Genomic DNA, 21,014 nt, shown 5'->3' on the forward strand with positions numbered 1-21,014 from the left:
CTTGAGGTCAGGATTCACACAATGTTCCCTCGTTCAAGGTAAACTTTGCATGTCCTAATTGAATCCTGGCCAATGACAAAGTAATCATTGGTAATACTAGTTCAAAGGCTTGAACACTCAAGAGAACCTTGTGCATAAGGTGTAGGAGGAAGCAAAGGTTACAGAGACAATATAGCACTGTCCACAAACCTCACCATGACTTTATGAAAAGATACCAGAGCGTGAGGCCCCATCTCCACATCAGGTTCTACAACACATTTAACATATCAATAAAAGCACTACCATGTACCACATTCAATGGGGTTGAGGTCTACTAGCATAATGCCAAAAGGTCAGGATTCACACCATGTATCTTTTAAAGGCAATGTTCGGGGAACTCATTCAAGGTAAACATTCCATATGTCTTTTAATTGCGCATAACCTGATTGAATCCTGGCCAATGACATCTTGTTAGTTCATAGACGAGAAGGTTACAGAGACAATCTAGCACAGGCCACAAATGAAAAATATATCAACAGAAAAGTTACAAAACCAGAGTGAGAAACGCCATACACATATATACAGTCTACTTTATTCTCCTCTTTTTCTTCTGTTTGACTGCAGACGGTGTCATCTTGGCCCTCTTGGCCAGCCCCTGTCCAGGTGTCTCTTCTCCTGGCTGTTTCTTATTTTTGTTCCTTTTCTTCTTCTTTCCTCCCTCTGGTTTCCCCAAGGGGACTGTGTTGGCATCTGCTGCCCCCTGCTCAGAGACAGGCAATTGCTTCTTGCGGTTCTTTCTCTTTTTGGTCTCGGGCAGGAATCCTTTCTTCTTGGGAGCGGTCGGCTCAGCCTGGTCCTCCTTGGTTTTCCTGATCCTGTCCCGTTTGGGCTTTCTGTTAAAGATGGAGCCACAAAAACATGGTATTAGAGCAGAGGTTCTCAAAGTGGGTCCGCAGCCAGATCTCAAAATAAATGTTCGTAATATTCTTTTTAATAATGTAGTTTACAATGTATGTTCCTGGGCAACATGGGATACTGTTATCCACAAACTGCAGTTTTAAAGCTTAAATTAGTCAAAGTTCTCTCTGCCTCATGGCAAAATGTGTAGAATTGCTCAATCTTCTCTCCGATGCCAAGAGGCAGACATTTACAATATACCTTCCCAGGGCCCGAGACTAGGCTCGTCTGGCCCTTCACTGCCCAAGTCATAGTAAAACTCCTTGCATCTCACTCGAGTTGTTCTGAATATGATGGGGTTCCTGATGAATTCGCTATCACAAATTGGTGGCAGGTAGCCTAGCGGTTAAGAGCGTTGGGTCAGTAACCAAAAGGTCGCTGGGTCGAAGCCACGAGCCGACTAGGTAAAAAAATCTGATGTACACTTGAGCAAGACACTTAACCCTAATTGTTCCTGTAAGACTCTGGATGAGTCTTCTAAATGACTAGAGTGTAAAAAGGGTCCCCTGCCCCAAAAAGTTGGAGAACCCCTTGAAGGACAACTAACCAACCTGCTCTATGGGTATACTGCCACTGCAGTAGGAAAGTATCAACATTGCTCACATCCAACAACAAAAAAACCTGTCAAGTAGGTCTCAATGATTATATGTTACTATGAGTATTGTTGGTACATTTAATTCACTATGACATGGTAGTGTAACTGCAGACAGTGATCGTGTGGCGGAGTTACTCACATGACTCCAAAGTGTTTCATGACGGCCCAGTATGTGTCCTCCATCTGCCCCGTCTTTCTGAAACCCAGAACCTCTCTCATGGACTGAAGAACCGTCTTGAGGGGCTCCAGAGCCACAGACAGTTTCTGTAAAACACAGGAGACAAAGGTAGGTCAAAGAACCTCCAAAAATCCTCCCATGTTAGTAGGACAGGGAAATGTGGTGAAATTAGAGTTGGTTTACCTGCTGGTTGATGTTTTTGACCAGGAACAGGCCAAGCTCCAGGGCTTTGACCAACTTCTCCTGGACCACCTTGTTCTTAGTGGTCTCAACTACAGTCTCCAGACTCTGAGGAGAACAACATCCACAACCATTTCAGTAACGTCTTCTAAAACGACAGCCCAGGGAGAGAGAGGTCATTTATCATCTAAGACAAACCTATAGATTAAACTGCATGAAAAACAATTGTTAGTTGATCAGAGTTTTTTTTAATGTGATATAATTGTTCCCATGTTTTATAGTAATGATGTGATCTAGAGATCGATTCCTATGGTTTGCAGTATGGTGCACTGTGCAGTTTCACACAGTGACATGTTCTCTAATGTCTAAGCTTGGGTGAGGTGTTTGATGCCTACCGCTGCCACCTGGTCCACCACCTTCTGAAGCAGCCCTGCCCAGGGGTCGCCCGCCAACAGCTGCTGTACCTCCCTGCTCTGCAGCCCCCGCAGCACCATGGCACTGGCCTGGCTCTGTGGAACATAAAGTCAAACCCTCAATGTGCAGACGTTATTCTGCAGATCAGTGGTATTTACCATCAGGCCGAAAGGATTATTGGCTGGGAAGAGTTAGGTTAGTCATTATTGTATTAAAAGTGGAGCTGGTAGAAGTTGACCCATGGTTAATGCGTATTTTTACTCCAGATTGTTGAGGAGCCTGCTAGTCTTACTTGTTGGTGTTCTCTGATTCCTGTTGTGATGTGTTCCACTGCAGTTTCCAATAGGTTCACACACAGAACCTACATACAACAGAAGATGATCACAGTTACACCAGCCACAAGAGGAAAAGAATGATGCACCTTCAAGTGTTTATACAGTCCCTTCAGGGCAGTGTAGATAGAATAAGAGTGTTGTTGCCGTTCTCACAGGGAAGCGGGTGAAGAGGTCGATGAACATCAGGCCTGACAGAGGGCTCTTCCTGCGTGTCATGAAGGAGCGCAGAGCCCCTTTAAAGATATCAGACACCCTCTCCACGTCCACGTTACCCATGAACCTCAACTGCAGCACAAGGAGATTTCAGCATATCAACAGGTTGGTTTTACACAAAAGACACAATAATAGTAAATACTCAGCGTACATTCAGGTTGAATCTATCAAGTGGTTGGTTAAGGACCAACTTCTGTCACTGTAGTGAAATCTGAAAGGTAGAGACGTACCTCCTCAGTTGATAGAATGGTCTTGCTCTCTGCGGAGGCCCCGGGCACCCCCCCTCTCAGCACCTTGACCAGGTACAGAGATGCACTGAAGAAGTAGAGTGACACTGAGGAGTCTGAGAGCTTCTGGGCTTTGGTCATGAGTTTCTCCAGCAGGTCGTGGAGCTCCCCCTGTCTGTCACCTACGGTCTTACAGTACTGCTTGGCCCGGCATAGCTGGTTCCTGGGGGAGTAGAGGATAACGTTACTGACTGATCAGTATAGCAGAATAATACTGGAAAACTTGACAAATCTGTCTACTCAGACAGGAATAGATCAGTCTTCAATGCAGCTGCATCTGACAAGCTGTTCTATATAGGTGCATAAAGAAGTAAAACAAATCCTGTCTTACATCTAATACATAGCTTGGCACTTAGTGTTAATGAGTTTTAAAACCGTTAACACTATTATACATGGCTCTAATGCACTGACATTTGGGAGCACAATAAAAGTATTTGATGAGTGTTTTAATGACAAGAAATAACTGAAAGTTAATGAATAAACAGTTTGAGGGTTCTATGCTCAATCAGGCACAATGTACTCTCATATGAGTCACTTGTGAGAGAAATGTTCAGCTGCCCTTTAAGTTAGTTAGAGGTAGTATATAGGGATGTGGTGCCATTTGGGACAAGAGGAGTGATTGGAAGCTATGGATCCACTTGCATTGTTCTCTAGCGTATGCTACTGTATCTGTAGCCTTTCAGTCATTGTGCTAACACTAGTTTGCATTGGCTCGCGAAACTACCTTTAACTTCCTGATAGGACATATAACATCACACTCTGAACTCTTGTTTGATATCATTTTTTGTATGATGAGTATGGATGCATTCTGTACTCAGTCAATGATATGCAGGATTCATACACATTATGACTTAACCAAATGTCCACGATCAACAATTGGCGGCGTCTCCATGTACATATGGCACCCTCAGTAATTATTGGGACAGTGACACATTGTTGTTTTGGCTCTGTACTCCAGCACTTTGGATGTGAAATGATACAATGACGACGATGAGGTTAAAGTGCAGACTGTCGGCTTTAATCCATATCGGGTGAACCGTTTAGAAATTACAGCATTTTTTGTACGTAGTATTTGGCCAAATTCATTTTTGTATTAAAGTAGTCTAAAGTGTAATATTTAGTCACATTCCTAGCAGGCAATGATTACATCAAGCTTGTGACTCTACAAACTTGTTGGACACATTTGTTTTGGTTGTGTTAGACTATTTTGTGCCCAATAGAAATGAATGGTAAATAATGTATTGTCATTGGATTCACTTCAATTGTAAATAAGAATAGAATATGATTGTAAACACTTCTATATTAAATGCACATGCTATCATGACTGTGGATAGTCCTGAAAGAATCGTGAATAAGGATGAGTGAGAAAGTTAGACGCACAAATATCATACCCCCTCAAAAACCCTAACCCCCCCTGACATGTGCGCATCTAACATTCTCACTTATTGTATAATTTCAAATCCCAAGTGCTGGAGTACAGAGCCAAAACAAAAAATGTCACTGTCCCAATAATTACAGAGGGCACTGTATAAAAAAAGTACGCGGAATGTGGTATCGACACTGGGAGGCTGCTCTCTGATCCCATGTACCATCTCCTGTCATTGAGAAAGGCACTTAACCCCCCACAAAGTAGAACCCCTGCTAGGCAACTGTATAAAACACCTGTGGTCAGCCCTCAGTGTGGAGAGCTACTGGGTGTTCAGGCTTTTGATCAAGCCCTTTAATAAGGTCTGGTTGAGCAGTTCATTTCTAAACTGTGATTTGTCAGAGGGGGACAGGAATAAAAACTTGCACACCCATTAGTTCTCCTGGAGGATTGACCACCCTTGATGTAAAACATCACAACATTACAAATAAGTTATGCCTTTTGAAATAATTTGCTCATTCAAAATATCAAAAGATGAAATAGCTATGTTAGGCCCACACATCTTCAGGAAACGAACCTTTTCCAGTTCAGTCATTTATCTTAGCTACATTAGAAGTGTTTACTTTGCAGGGTGACTATTGTGTTACAATGTCCCATACATTGGATGTTCAAATCAACTGGAAGTATCTATAAAACAAGTTTTGAAGCCACATAATCCAAAGGCAACGTCTAATATTTGTTTCTACAATTAAATGTTCATGATTAGATTCACCGCGATTGAACCGAATCCCAACTAATACCATGGTAACGTGAATAGTTTGTTTCATCAAAAATAATAATTTAGATAAGTCATATGAAATGTTTAAAAAAGTAAATCAACTTTGTATGGCCTTATTTGCGAGAGTCGGTGGAATGTTTTTTGGAACATCAATACATGCTAAAAATAGCTTAACAGTTAACTAGAGGGTACAATATATATTTTTAATTGGCTACCTAGTTAATCTGTTCTCCATCATATTTTATAGGCCTACCTGCTGATGCAATGTGTGACTGTCTCTCTGTCCTTGAGCAATGGCCCACTCGTCCTGCACTATGCAGGTGATGTGCGCAAACACAGATGCGCTAGTGACATGATTTTATTTGATCAAATATAAAAAAAACTGCCTATATAAATGACATGAAGAAAAAAAGATAGTAGTGGCTGTGTCTAAAGGCATTAGCATGCCGTACTTGAAGATGTCTGCGGCCTTGCGGAGGAAGTCCTGCTCCTGCTGGTCGCTCTCAGAGCTCATGCCGCTCTCGATGACGCTGAGCAGGGGCTCCACCATGCCCAGCACCAGGGGGCTGCTGCCCTGCTTGGCCAGGAACACCTCCACCAGGTCCAGCACCTGGAACACAGCAAAGAACCAGGGTCAGCGCACCATGAACATAGGGGGGGACCAGCACCAGAAGAACAAGAGGCAGTGTTAGAAATAGCACTGCTCGTAGCTTGTGTAACAGCGTTATTAGTATGTGCCCTGAAGCCAGCACTAGTAGGAGCATTGGAAACATCACACCTTCCACTCATACAACTCATCTCTCTATCCAAACAGATGAGACAAAAATAGACCTTGATCTTGAAGTCTCTGACGAGGGTCTTTTCCTTTTTTAGCTTGTCCTTCTCATCCTTCTTAGCCTGCATCTTCTTCTTCTGTTCAAGGAACAGCGCTGCGATATTGCCGTCCAGCTTCATCATAGCTTCATCGTCCAGTTCGTCGTCATCGCTGCCGTCCTCTTCTGTGGCCTGTGACGGGCAGGAAGAAAGACCCAATCCAGTTAATGTCTAGAATACCCCGGCGCTGTGTATCAATGTCCTTTCTTTTGAATCCTCCACTTTACTTAATGAGAATTTCAACCTTGAAACCACTAGAAACTTATCCAGAGACTTACTACAAAATGCATTTAAAAAAATGAAGGCTAATAACAACCATTTCTTGAGCACTACAAGTGAAACCTTAAAGAGTTACCAGTAAATACAAACCCAGAGGTAGAACAGAATATCAATCACAGGAAAGACACCTACCAAAGCATCTTGGTTCTGTAGGACCTTCATCAGCTCAATGCGGAAGTTCTGATCCACCTCGCCCCCTTCCTCCATGGCCTCATCTTCACCCTCAGAGTCGTCATCTGATGCATCCGACTGATCCTCCTTTTGAGGAAGCAAGTAATACATATATTTAGGATATAAAATATAAGCAATCACTCTTATGGGATGCATTTTAAATGAAGGATATATTTAAGCAATAAGGCCCAAGGGGGTGTGGAATATGGACAATATACACAGCTACGGGTTGTTCTTAGGCAAGACGTGGAGTGCCTGGATACAGCCCTTAGCCATGGTATATTGGCCATATACTACAAACCCCCGAGGTGCCTTACTGCTTAAATATATCCTTCATTTAAAATACATTCATAAAATAGTCTAGAGGTCGACCAATTAATCGGCATGGCAGATAACTTGAAATCGGCCCTAATTTTTCATAACAATAGGTAATCGGCATTTTGGACGCTGATTACATTGCAATCCACGAGGAGACTGCGTGGCAGGCTGACCACCTGTTGAGTGCAGCATCGAAAGGACCTGGTGGCTGCAAGGAGCCCAGGTAAGTTGCTAGCTAGCATTAAACTGATTGTTTTTTATAAATCAACCATGTGTAGTTACGAGTGATTACGTTATTACTAGTTTAACTAGCTTGTCCTGAGTTGCATTTATTATATCATCGAATCACAGCGTACTTCAACTTCGCCAAACGGGTGATTTAACAAAAGCGCATTCGCGAAAAAAGCACAATCGTTGCACCAATGTACCTAACCATAAACATCAATGCCTTTCTTAAAATCAATACACAAGTATATATTTTTTTAAACCTGCATATTTAGTTAAAAGAAATTCATGTTAGCAGGCAATATTAACTAGGGAAATTGTGTCACTTCTCTTGCGTTCTGTGCAACAGAGTCAGGGTATATGCAGCGGTTTGGGCCACCTGGCTCGTTGCGAACTGTGTGAAGAACATTTCTTCCGAACATTTGCATTATTTAAATCAAATTGAACATGTTTCATTATTTGAGACTAAATTGATTTTTATTATGTATTATATTAAGTTAAAATAAAAAAGTGTTCGTTCAGTATTGTTGTAATTGTCATTATTACAAATATATATCTTTTTTTTAAGTATATATATATATAATTATTTATTTTTTTAAATATGCCGACTAATCGGTATGGGCTTCCTTTGGTCCTCCAATAATCCGTATCGGTGTTGAAAAATCATAATCAGAACAGTAAACAAGTCATGTGTCATACCACAGCTTTCAACCAATCAGCATTCTGGGCTCAAACTACCCGGTTCATAATATTCTTTAGAATACACTTTTGTGGACGTGACCAGGTGTGAAACAACTGATCTGACCTCGATCTCTCCTTCATCCTCCTCTCCTTTCTTTTTAATGTCTTTCTTCTTTATTTTGTCTGAGTCTTGATCATCTGTCACCACGACGGCACTGTCCTCCTCATCTTTATCTGGGTCCAGAACCTAAATACACAATGCCTCTAATTAATGGACATTCCTGTAATATATCCACAAGCACTTTTACAAATCAACTAAAGTTTTTCCATCAGTGAACACAATGTAATATTTGAACGTAACATATCAAAACTACAGCTCTGCAACAGTAAAGTATTCTCTAGTCTATTTTAGTCTACACTTACATCCAAGATGGCGGTGAGGGCTCTGGCGGTGATGTGGGGACAGATGTTGGAGAAGACAGTCCGGCAGACGTGGCGGATGTGTCTACTGGGCTGGGACAGGAGTGAGAGCAGGATGTCCACTACCACCTCAGCCCAGTGGGGCTCCTCTCCTGCAGAACCTGGATCAATGGAGGACATGTGGTTACAGAGACATCGCACCAAGGGCTACCATATTAAACAGAGGGTGGTATTTATCAAACCTTACGGTCACTGTAAACTTGTGAAAGAGTATGGAGGGGAACTAGATACATTTTCATTGTTCAATTTATGGAGAATGAGTACTTCCTTCCCTGTCACAGATGAAGACCGGGGTGGATTGTAAAGTTTGTTGGCTCTGACACATGGCCTACGGATATGTGGTCTTACCTGTTGCCTTCTTCTTGGACTTCTTTTCTTGGGCTTTCGCCATGCAGTTCTGCAGATCCTGCATCAGGTCCACCAAATCCTCTGGAGCCTTTACGGTACAAGCAAACACGTATACAGAAATGTGTGGGACAAGAACAAAGTACAATTATGTATCTACAATTCTTTTTTTTTATAATCTAAAATGTTCATAATACTACAACAATTATTTTTTCTTCCCTCATTTGTTAGTTAATTGCTTACCTTGAACAGGTGAATGCCAACCAGCAGGAAGAGTTGTTGGAATGCAGAGGACTCTGGAGTCTGGCCTTTCTTTGATTTCTTCATTAGAGTCCTTACTGACGCCAGCATACTAGATATCATAACAACAGGTTCACTATTGGCTTACATTTTTTACACCAACCTTTAAATCCCCCATCTCTACATGGTCCATACCTGTCCCAGGTCTGTCTCTGCTCAGGGCTGAAGGGCTGGGTGCTCTGGGCATACTTTGGCTGGTTGAGCAGGGCGTCGGCATACTGCACGAGGCAGTAGATCCACATGGAGCCGTCACCAGTCACACCCTGCACGTGCCTCTGGTTGTGGACCGCCACCTCAGGGGAGTCGCCCAGCAAAGGCAGGTGGTTCATGTGCTGCAGGAGTCTGAAGGAGTTGGGAGGTTGGAGACGTGTTGATAGGGTGTGTAGAGTAACAAATTAACTCATGCTGTGACGTTTCATGTAATTGCCCCTTTAAAACCATGCATGTTTAAAACTTAAATGACTATTCCAGCCATGCTCTTCATATTTGACTACCCCACAGCTTGTGTTTGGTAAAGTGATAGTGTAATGTGTTATTTCACCCAAAGAAGGAGTTGATGATAACGACTCTGGTCTTCTCATCCAGGGGCACTGACAGAGTGGCTTCTGTCTCAGGTATGTCTGGGGTAGCTTTCTTAGCATTAAAGAATGCATGGAAAAAGACAAACCTGGTGCAATGGAGGATAAAACAATGGCTTAGCATCTATTAGGGATGTGCATCTTTCCCTTTCAAGATGATTCGATAAATGGGCTCCGATACGTTTTAGTTTGAAACAATTGAATGTACCAACATTTGTTGCATAAACACATTCATTTTTCAATCTGATGCTGATGGAGCTGGGCCTCTCTAAGCCCGATCTGTCTGAGCTGTGTGTGTATATGGTGTCTTTACTATGTAGGCTCCTGAGCTGAGCCATAAGGGAGACTAGGTATCTACCACCCCACTACCAGATTGGGAGAGGGACGTGGCCTGTGTTTTGTCTCCCCACTTTGATTCTGAAATCACCATCACCCACTAATTAGCTTGTCATTTTTGCAGATTACAGTAAGTGTTTGCGTTAGTAATGTATCAATATTTATTGTTTACAAATTAGCTATGAACAATGAATATATAGAACAACTTTGGATTTGTGTTGAGATAGCACATTTCAGCAGTAGGATGAATTAATTGAGGAAAACTCAGAATTTATGAACAGCCTGTTTCGCAATTCACAATGTCATTGGCGATCAAAGATTGTTACTCTTATCATTACTAAATATCAGTTTCTGTTGCTCTGAAACCTTTACAGTGAGGCAGCCAAGCCAACAAGGCCGTGCAGCACCCCTCTTATCTGAGGAGAACCCTGGCATGGTGACCATACTACATTCGGATCCGGTTGGGGTCCGCAGACCAATCCACTCGTCTTAAACATTTGAATGGGGAACCGGTGCTTATCGGTGAATCGCTACATTCCGAATAGAAACTGCCCTTCAGAATACATTGGTTGTAGTGATATAAATGTTAAGATTATTACGTACATCCAACTTGGCACAGGAAAAAGATAACCCTTTGCTGCTCCCACAAGTGATACCACCAAGGCATTATTTAAAATCACTTGAAGGAGCAGCAAACAGTCAGTGACATGATGTTTTCCCTGCAGTGATCTCTCACCTAGCTACATCCATCACTAGATCCTCCTCTCTCTTCACCTGGTTGTTCTCCACGATGGAGGTGAGGCGCGGAATGATCCATTTCCTCAGGCGGAATATACAGTTCTCTCTCCTAAGGATAGAGAGTCAGCAATTCATTGGAAAGGCATATATTAATAGTTCTATGACATGCTATGAGGGTTCTACTCACTGGACTCCGCCCTCCTGGTTCTCCTTCTGCCTGCGGGTGCTGAAGTCCAGGCAGCTGTCCAGCTGGGGGTTGAGGAACATGTCTTTGAGCCAGTCCACGTAGCTCTGCAGGGCGGTGGGCCGCAGGTGCTGCACAACCCTCCAGAAGGAGGGCACCACGGGATAGCCCTGGTTGGTGAGCAGGGAGAAGGCCACCACCACCGCCAGCTGCTTCTCCGGGTCATCGCAGCCCTGCAGGAAGTCGCCCACGTACGTCTCCATCTCGGGGGCAAACTTGAAGCGGTCTGGGAGCTGAGGGGGCGAGGTGAGCACATACTTGTAAGTCAATATATTAAAAACTAACTTTTTGGATAAGTGAGCATCTTGCTACACATGTTCTGTGACTAACTAAGACGCCTGCAGCATTACTATGTATTTCTATGACCTGGTGCAGTCGCGAGTCAGACATTTGACCTGGTGCAGTCGCGAGTCAGACATTTGACCTGGTGCAGTCGCGAGTCAGACATTTGATGGGAGACTGACCTGAGCAGAGACCACGTGTTCCCCGTAGGCCCTCATCACCTCTCCATTTAGCACCTGTTTCAGCTGGACCAGGGTCAGCAAGGGCAGGGCACTGCCCAGCAGCCGGTAGCTCAGGTAACTGTGGCACAGAGAAAAGACCGCATGTTGGCACAGCTATAGACAACAACAAAGGAAGGAAAACAGGAACATACATGTACATGGGGGGGGATTCTTGCAATAAATTTGAAAAATGACAGGGGAACAATTTAAGATGACAGGGGTCTTGATTACAGAACATAGTTCAATCATCTAATACTCAGGTTCAGGGTCCAAATGTAAGTGGGGAGCAATAGTCTTTTAACCCCAGTTCTGTGCTTACTGTGTGGGCCCTGGCTGGTCTTTCAACATTCCCTTGATTATTGTCTCCCTCCAGAAGAGCTCAAAGTTGTCCTCCTTCAGAGAGATCTGCAGCAGGTCCAGAGCCACCGCAGGCAGCAGGCGGTCCTTTTTGACAGAGCGGGCCGCCATCTTCAGTACCTCTGTTAACCTAGGGGAGAGGAAACACGGGTTTTGATTGTACATTTAGTCAAAGTGTGTGTGTGTGTCACCATGACCATGGAAGAAGAAACCTAGACATAGTGGTAAAAAGCTGCTCACTTAGGGATATTGTCCATGGTAATGATTGTGGAGGTGCCCAGCAACTTCTTCAGCTTCTTGGGCTTGAGCACCTGGGGGAACTTCTGCATGGCCACCAGGAGGAGCTGCAGCTGCTCGGGGGTGTTGAAGGCAGAGGACAGGTCTGTCTGCAGAGCTCCCAGCAGCACCTCCTCAAACACCTCCTCTGACGTCTGGAGAAACACACAAAACACAGGTCATATTGACTGCACCCTTCCACACCAGGATTTATCACGTTGGGACCCCATGAGAAGCAGGGTCCGACATTAAAGATGGCCTGCGGCGAGTAAAATCATGTTTAACCTGTTGGGGCTAGGGGGCAGTATTTGCACGGCCGGATAAAAAACGTACCCAATTTAAACTGGTTACTACTCTTGCCCAGAAACGAGAATATGCATATAATTAGTAGATTTGGATAGAAAACACTCTAAAGTTTCTAAAACTGTTTGAATGGTGTCTGTGAGTATAGCAGAACTCATATGGCAGGCAAAAACCTGAGACGATTCCATACAGGAAGTGCCCTGTCTGACAATTTGTTCTCCTTCTGTGGCATCTCTATCAAATACAGCATCTCTGCTGTAACGTGACATTTTCTAAGGCTTCCATTGGCTCTCAGAAGGCGCCAGAAAGTGTAATGGGGTGTCTGCAGTCTCTGGGCGAAGTACAGCAGCTCTGTTTGTGAGTGGTCAGGCTGGGAACAGTGACACTGAGAAGTGCATTCATGAGAATTCTCCATTTTTTTCTTTCAGCCTTTGAATGAATACAACGTCGCCCGGTTGGAATATTATCACTATTTTACAAGAAAAATAGCATAAAAATTGATTTTAAACAGCGTTTGACATGCTTCGAAGTAGGGTAATGGAATATTTTCTATTTTTTTGTCACGAAATGCGCATCAGCCTTCGGATACTGACCTGAACGCACGAACAAAACGGAGCTATTTGAATATAACAATGGATTATTTGGAACCAAAACAACATTTGTTGTTGAAGTACAAGTCCTGGGAGTACATTCTGACAAAGAACAGGAAAGGTAATCCAATTTTTCTTATAGTAAATCTGAGTTTGGTGAGAGCCAAACTTGGTGGGTGTCAAATTAGCTAGCCGTGATGGCCGGGCTATGTACTCAGAATATTGCATAATGTGCTTTCGCCGAAAAGCGATTTTAAAATCTGACACCGCGATTGCATAAAGGACTTCTATAATTCTATAATTCTTAAAATAATTATGTATTTTGTGAACGTTAATCGTGAGTAATTTAGTAAATTCACCGGAAGTTTGCGGTGGGTATGCTAGTTCTGAACATCACATGCTAATGTAAAAAGCTGTTTTTTTATATAAATATGAACTTGATTGAACAAAACATGCATGTATTGTATAACAATGTCCTAGGAGTGTCATCTGATGAAGATCAAAGGTTAGCGCTGCATTTAGCTGTGGTTTTGGTTTTTGTGACATATATGCTTGCTTTGAAAATGGCTGTGTGATTATTTTTGGCAGGGTACTCTCCTGACATAATCTAATGTTTTGCTTTCGCTGTAAAGCCTTTTTGAAATTGGACAATGTGGTTAGATTAACAACAGTCTTGTCTTTAAAATGGTGTAAAATAGTCATATGTTTGAGAAATTAAAGTTATAGCATTTTTGAGGTATTTGTATTTCGCGCCACGCGATTCCACTGGCTGTTGACTAGGTGGGACGTTTGCCCAGGGAGGTTAAGGGCCAGTGGATCTTGTCAGGGCCAGTAAATTCTCAGCATGTTCCAGATCAACATTTACCTGCTATGTCGTAGTCCACCATTTTAAACCATTGAAGACTACACGTGGAATAGTTATGCTATTTGTATTTGAGCAATATGATTGGCCATTCATTCAAGCACCACGACGCTTCCGCTAGTCACAACTTGTTGAGCAGTACATGAGTTGATGCCTTTACACACAGCACACGCAAGCTGTCCAGAGAAAAAACAAGCGCCCATCAATCTTTTGTTTATTTAACTAGGCAAGTCAGCTAAGAACAAATTCTTATTTACAATGACGACCTACACTGGCCAAACCCGGATGATGCTGGGCCAATTGTGCACTGCCCTATGGGACTTCCAATCACGGCCGGCTGTGATACAGTCTGGATTCTAACCAGGGTGTCTGTAGTGACGCCTCGAGCACTGAGATGCAGTGTCTTAGACCGCTGCGCCACTCGGGAGCCCCAATCTACTGGCTGAGCTTATTTATTTTAGAGAAATAGTGAACAGACTAGCAGTATGCTGGCTACTGTTGATAGTCTGCACAAAGAAAAGCTACAAAAAGACACCTGGCATTCGTCTTGGGGCAGCGTCCTATTTTGGAAAGTAGGAAAAAATTATCTTAATGAAATTTTTTTAGAAACAAAAATGTATGCAATTAATACAATTCTAAAGAATGGAGTAATGACTTAGATTGCTAAATAATATTACACAAATTCAATACCATAATAACCAGATATAGCCTATTAATAGCTGAATACTGAGAGAAAGCATGCCAACCTACAGGCCCTGCATGGTCTAATGCATTTAAAAACTACACCATGTTCGGGCCAGTAGATTTTTTTCAACCGGGCCAATGAGAAAATAAAGTTACCGTTGGACCATAAAGAGTGATACAGTATGAAGTAGAGCTGGCCGAGTCACTCACCTCAGACAGGATGTCCACCATGGTCTTCCTGGGCAGGTCCCGCAGGTGTTCTCTGTGAAGCGAGAGGCTCTGGAGGAGCTGGACACACTCCAGCACCACCTGAGGCTCCTGTCACACACACACAGGTAAGTAAGCATACCAAACACACACTGAAGTCTGAACATTAGAGACACAGCTAGGTTCCGCAGTAACAATAGAGGGACATATAGACTGGGTTGGCTGACTTCACAAAAATGATGCAAGCATTGACGAGGCCGGAAGGCGTGCGTTGTTATGATTCTGAATGGTCAGATAGCTAGCAACAATGGCAAGAAGCTGTAATGGCAAAAAACTGCAATGGCAAAAAGCTGCAATGTGGGGAATCAAAGGTGGCTCGTTTCAGCTCATTGTATCTTGCTATTGATACGTCTTGTTTTTAGTTTTTTTGACTGATGTCATGTCTATGCTAATATGGCTACAATAAAACATATAGACTAAATATATATTGAACTAAAATAAAAACGCAACATGCAACAATTAACTATTTTACCGAGTTAGAATTCATATAAGGAAATCAGTCAATTGAAATCAATTCATTAGGCCCTAATCTATGGATTTCATATGACTGGGAATACAGATATAAAATATGTTGGTAACAGAACTTTAAAATGGTAGCGGCTTGGATCAAAAAACTAGATCTGGTGTGACCACCATTTGCCTCATTTTTGGGCGACAGGTAGCCTAGTGGTTAGAGCGTCGGGCCAGTAACAGAAAGGTTGCTGGATCGAACAAGGCAGGGCAAGCACACCCACTGTTCCCAGGTAGGCCCTCATTGTAAATAAGAATTTGGTCTTAACTGACTTGTCTAGTTAAATAAAAAATGTAAATGCTGTACGACATCTCCCAATTCACATAGAGTTGATCATGCTTGAGTTGATCATTGGAATGTTGTCCCACTCCTCAATGGCTGTGAGAATTTGCTGGATATTGGCTTTAACTAGGACATGCTGTCGATCCAGAGCATTCCAAACATGCTGAATGGGTGACATGTCTGCGTATTGTGGTGGGCCAGGCGCATGCTAGGTGACACGTAGCCAGTTGTACTGTTTCTGTTGTACATTGGTACGGCTGGCTTCCGGGTTAAGCGAGTATGTTAAGAAGTAGTACGGCTTGGCAGGGTCGTGTTTTGGAGGACACATGGCTCTCGACTTTCGCCTCTCCCTAGCCCGTACTGGAGTTGCAGCGATGGCACAAGACTAACTACCAATTGGATATCACAAAATTAGGAAGAAAAAGGGTTAAGTAAATAAATAAAAAGTCTGGGGAGGATGCAGGCCATGAATAACTTGGACATTTCAACTTCCAGAAATTGTATACAGATCATTGCGACATTATCATGCTGAAACCTGAGGTGACGGTTGAGGATGAATGGCAGGACAATGGGCCTCAGGATCTCATCACGGTGTCTCTGTGCATTTAAATTGCCATCAATAAAATGCAATTGTGTTTGTTGTCCTTAGCTTACACCTGCCCATGCAATAACCCCACCGTGGGGCACACCGTTCGCATCAGCAAACCGCTCGCCCACACGACGTCCTACACGTGGTCTGCGATTGTAAGGCCGGTTGGACGCATTGCCATATTCTCTAAAACAACGCTAGAGGCAGCTTATGATAAAGAAATTAACATTAAATTATCTGGCAACAGCTCTGGTGGACAGTCCTGCAGTCAGCATGGCAAATGCACACTCCCTCAAAACTTAAGACATCTGTGGCTTTGTGTATGTGATAAAACTGCACATTTGACAGTGACCTTTTATTGTCCCCAGTACAGGTGTGCTTCTTGATATGCCACACCTGTCAGGTGGATGGATTATCTTGGCAAAGTAGAAATGCTCACTAACAGGGATGTAAACAAACGTGTGCACAACAGAGAGAAATAAGCTTTTTATGCGTATGGGACATTTCTGGCATCTTATTTCAGCTCATGAAACATGGGACCAACACTTTACATGTTGCATTTATATTTTTGTTCAGTGTAGTTTACATGTTGTCAACAGTCTAAGCCAACCACGTCTGTTTTGCCCCATAGTTCCGCACCCGTCAGTTGTGTTGCTAAACAACCAACCCGTCTATGTGCTCCTCCATTATCTGCACCAAACATGGTATACTAATCTTCTCTGCCAAGCCCTTGGGTTACCTGGTGTCATTCTTACCTTTGGAAGGCGTGTTGACTGAGACAAGGCAAGCACACCAAAGAAGTTCCCAAAAGCAGCATTTCTGATGAGTTTCTGTCAACATGAACATAAATGTGAACACAAGATACAGTATAAAATGGAGATCTTCATTGGCCGTACATGAAGTATATGGATGTTAGTAAAATGTCTAATAAATACACTGCTCAAAAAAAACACTTAAACAACACATCCTAGATCTGAATGAAAGAAATAATCTTATTGAATACTTTTTTCTTTACATAGTTAAATGTGCTGACGACAAAATCACAAAAATAATCAATGGAAATCCAATTTATCAACCCATAGAGGTCTGGATTTGGAGTCACACTCAAAATTAAAGTGGAAAAGCACACTACAGGCTGATCCAACTTTGATGTAATGTCCTTAAAACAAATCAAAATGAGGCTCAGTAGTGTGTGTGGCCTCCACGTGCCTGTATGACCTCCCTACAATGCCTGGGCATGCTCCTGATGAGGTGGCGGATGGTCTCCTGAGGGATCTCCTCCCAGACCTGGACTAACGCATCCGCCAACTCCTGGACAGTCTGTGGTGCAACGTGGCGTTGGTGGATGGAGCGAGACATGATGTCCCAGATGTGCTCAATTGGATTCAGGTCTGGGGAACGGGCGGGCCAGTCCATAGCATCAATGCCTTCCTCTTGCAGGAACTGCTGACACACTCCAGCCACATGAGGTCTAGCATTGTCTTGCATTAGGAGGAACCCAGGGCCAACCACACCAGCATATGGTCTCACAAGGGGTCTGAGGATCTCATCTCGGTACCTAACGGCAGTCAGGCTACCTCTGGCGAGCACATGGAGGGCTGTGCGGCCCCCCAAAGAAATGCCACCCCACACCATGACTGACCCACCGCCAAACCGGTCATGCTGGAGGATGTTGCAGGCAGCAGAACGTTCTCCACGGCGTCTCCAGACTCTGTCACATCTGTCACGTGCTCAGTGTGAACCTGCTTTCATCTGTGAAGAGCACAGGGCGCCAGTGGCGAATTTGCCAATCTTGGTGTTCTCTGGCAAATGCCAAACGTCCTGCACGGTGTTGGGCTGTAAGCACAACCCCCACCTGTGGACGTCGGGCCCTCATACCACCCTCATGGAGTCTGTTTCTGACCGTTTGAGCAGACACATGCACATTTGTGGCCTGCTGGAGGTCATTTTGCAGGGCTCTGGCAGTGCTCCTCCTTGCACAAAGGCGGAGGTAGCGGTCCTACTGCTGGGTTGTTGCCCTCCTACGGCCTCCTCCACGTCTCCTGATGTACTGGCCTGTCTCCTGGTAGCGACATCAGCCAGGAAGCATAGGAACTGAGAAGTGGTCTGTGGTCACCACCTACAGAACCACTTCTTTATTGGGGGTGTCTTGCTTATAATTTCCACCTGTTGTCTTTTCCATTTGCACAACAGCATGTGAAATGTATTGTCAATCAGTGTTGCTTCCTAAGTGGACAGTTTGATTTCACAGAAGTGTGATTGACTTGGAGTTACATTGTGTTGTTTAAGTGTCCCCTTTATTTTTTTGAGCAGTATATTTACCATGGTACACTGCATCTAACTTTAGTCATATCACATGCTCACCTTTTTCACTGTCGCCAAGTTGTGCTTCTCTTTGATTTGATCAAATGCGGTACGCAGAGATACCTCCTCAAACACGCTCAGGACCTGACAACCAAAACAATGAAAGAGAAATTATGCATAAGTCACATCTTCTACATGTTATGTAGTAACACCTTAATAAGTCATTCGTTAGACATGTACAAAGACGCAGGATTTTGCTGAGCCATTAGATGTGCAGTAGGGTGGCCACCCACTGCCATGGGGGGGGTGAAAACACACTTTGGTGATAACATTTAAATTCCTTGTGTTATAAAATACAGTTTACCATGACAAATATGATTGTTCCTGTTCTGAATCGTTCAGGGGGTCTTTTAATTAAGCGTATAAATCCACAAAGTTGGACTTCATAACCTAATACATCCGATAATAAGCACAGAACTATGTTGACAGAGCAGTGCAGCTTTTTCACTGCAACTTGAGGTTTTTACATGTGGTCGTCTTCAATGTATCCATGTTGCAAAAACCTAAATTAGCATGACACCAGCTTAATTAAATGTAAAAGGATTTGAGAATAAAAGCTTGCTGTATGCTCAGTGCTCCATTGACATTTCACAGATGTGCTTGTTTTTGTGCAAAATCTTTGAACAGGAAATTAGCATCAATATGAAAACCGTATACCAAAATACTACATGTCACATCTCAAAATCAATATTTATCTTATAGTGTTTTATGTCCTGTGGATTCTTGAAGAATGATGAGATCAACAGGTCAGGGAGCCTGTCAGGTAGCCTACATTCTCACACAGCACCCAGCCTAGCTGACGTGATGCTGTGCAATTTTCCTGATTTTTTCCTCCTTTTCCCCCCCTCTGGCCTTCATTGATTTAGTCACCCTAATTTTGGCCATCTTACAAGGGTAAAAACTCCAGTGGAGTAAAGTACTTAAGTTAAAAATACTTGAAAGTACTACTTAAGTAGTTTTTTGGGGTATCTGTACTTTATATATTTATTTGACAACTTTTACATTCCTAAAGGAAATAATCTACTTTTTACTCCATACATTTTCCCTGACACCCAAAAGTACTCGATACATTTTGAATGCTTAGCAGGACAGAAAATTGTCCAATTCGCACTTATCAAAAGAACATCCCTGGTCATCTCTAATGCCTCTAATCTGGCGGACTCACCAAACACAAATGCTTTGTTTTTAAATGATGTTGACCCTGGCTATCCATAAATTAAAAAATTAAACAAAATTGTGCCACCTGGTTTGCTTTATATAAGGAATTTGAAATTATTTATACTTTTTCTTTTGATACTTAAGTAAATTTTATCAATGACATTTACTTATGATACTCAAGTATTTTTTAAACCAAATACCTTTAGACTTTTACTCATGTAGTATTTTACTGGGTGACTTTCCCTTGAGTCATTTTCTATTAATAACATATCTTTACTTTTACTCAAGTATGAGAATTTGTTACTTTTTCCACCACTGAAAAACTCCAATTACAGATTATGATAGCAACATGAGGTTTGGACCATTTGTTTTCTTATAGGACTATCTACACAATTAACATTGTTTTACCCATTTATCAAAATATGCATTTTTGATTACATTACCTGTCCCAACGCCAAACTGAAGCCTGGCCGGGCAGCCTCTCTGGTGTGTGCCAAGCCATCCACCAGTCTCTTCAGAGTGTACTTCAGCTCATCTGGCTAGAAAGACAAGACCTTATGGCTAAATGTCAAGAACTGGATGGCTCTATAAAGTTAACAACATGTACGTGTGGTAGCACCTACCCCTTCTAAAGAGAGTTTGACAACTCAAATGAATAGAATTAGAGTAAGACGCATGCCAGCAATCAAAGCTCACAACTCAACCCACGTGGCCATGTGTGAAATAATATTCCTGGGCATCTCCAGTAGTTAGCAACGTTAGCCTAACTAGCTAGCAATACTGCTCAGCGTTTTAGAGCTGTACTAAACTGGAAAATGATAACGTTATGGGTTGCTCTAAAGTGCAACACCCACCAATAGCATAATGTGACAATGTGGCTAGCTAACTACGGTCGATAGCCTACTTATTTTGCTAAACTGTTAGCTAACTGTTAGCTAGTTAGCAACTGAGAGCAGACCCAAACACACCAACCTTTTCACTCTTCTTCAGATAATGTATGAGATTTTCAATGGCCTTCAGCCGTATATCTTGTTCAGGTTTAGTGATATCCCAGAAGAAGTCCAGGAACTCGCGGTTCTGTTTGAGAACACCCTTTGCATCTTTAATTTTTGGTCGCACTGGTTCATTTTCTATCTCCCCCATATCTAAATGCATCGTAGTGGCCATGCATGCCATGTGACAATTTGGAGAAAAACGTGCATGACCCCAGCACCTAAAAAAAAGTACATCTTCCGGGTTCAAAGGAAGTCCCTTTTCTTCACGAGCCAACCAGCTTTTGTCAGCTCTTTGCTGGTTTACACAGGCATCCCAATTCTGACCGTTTACCCAATTATAGGAAAAATAACTGAGCTGACTGGTCAAAAATACATGTTAGTGGAAATAGATAAGAATTGGGCTGTCTGTGTAAACACAGCCGT

At 42.9% G+C, this 21,014-nt stretch overlaps 1 protein-coding gene across 1 annotated transcript; it reads right to left on the reverse strand.

Annotated features, from left to right (window-relative positions):
- Window positions 1–172: 172 nt before the first annotated feature.
- LOC115154197 (myb-binding protein 1A-like protein) lies at window positions 173–20,808 on the reverse strand. The gene is made up of 26 exons (XM_029700193.1): window positions 20,569–20,808; window positions 20,040–20,135; window positions 18,439–18,522; window positions 16,830–16,904; window positions 14,636–14,743; window positions 11,951–12,141; window positions 11,673–11,840; window positions 11,315–11,432; window positions 10,794–11,083; window positions 10,605–10,715; window positions 9,496–9,621; window positions 9,090–9,296; window positions 8,898–9,006; window positions 8,658–8,745; window positions 8,253–8,410; window positions 7,954–8,076; window positions 6,567–6,692; window positions 6,114–6,287; window positions 5,735–5,892; window positions 3,082–3,301; window positions 2,792–2,923; window positions 2,596–2,664; window positions 2,285–2,398; window positions 1,893–1,997; window positions 1,671–1,795; window positions 173–872 (listed from the first exon to the last, which is right to left on the reverse strand). The coding sequence occupies exons 1-26, from the start codon at window positions 20,770–20,772 to the stop codon at window positions 566–568; spliced, it is 3,786 nt and encodes a 1,261-aa protein (XP_029556053.1). The 5' UTR covers window positions 20,773–20,808; the 3' UTR covers window positions 173–565.
- Window positions 20,809–21,014: the final 206 nt, after the last annotated feature.

Source organism: Salmo trutta, chromosome 19 (assembly GCF_901001165.1).
Source record: "Salmo trutta chromosome 19, fSalTru1.1, whole genome shotgun sequence".
NCBI classification, from domain to species: Eukaryota; Metazoa; Chordata; class Actinopteri; order Salmoniformes; family Salmonidae; genus Salmo; species Salmo trutta.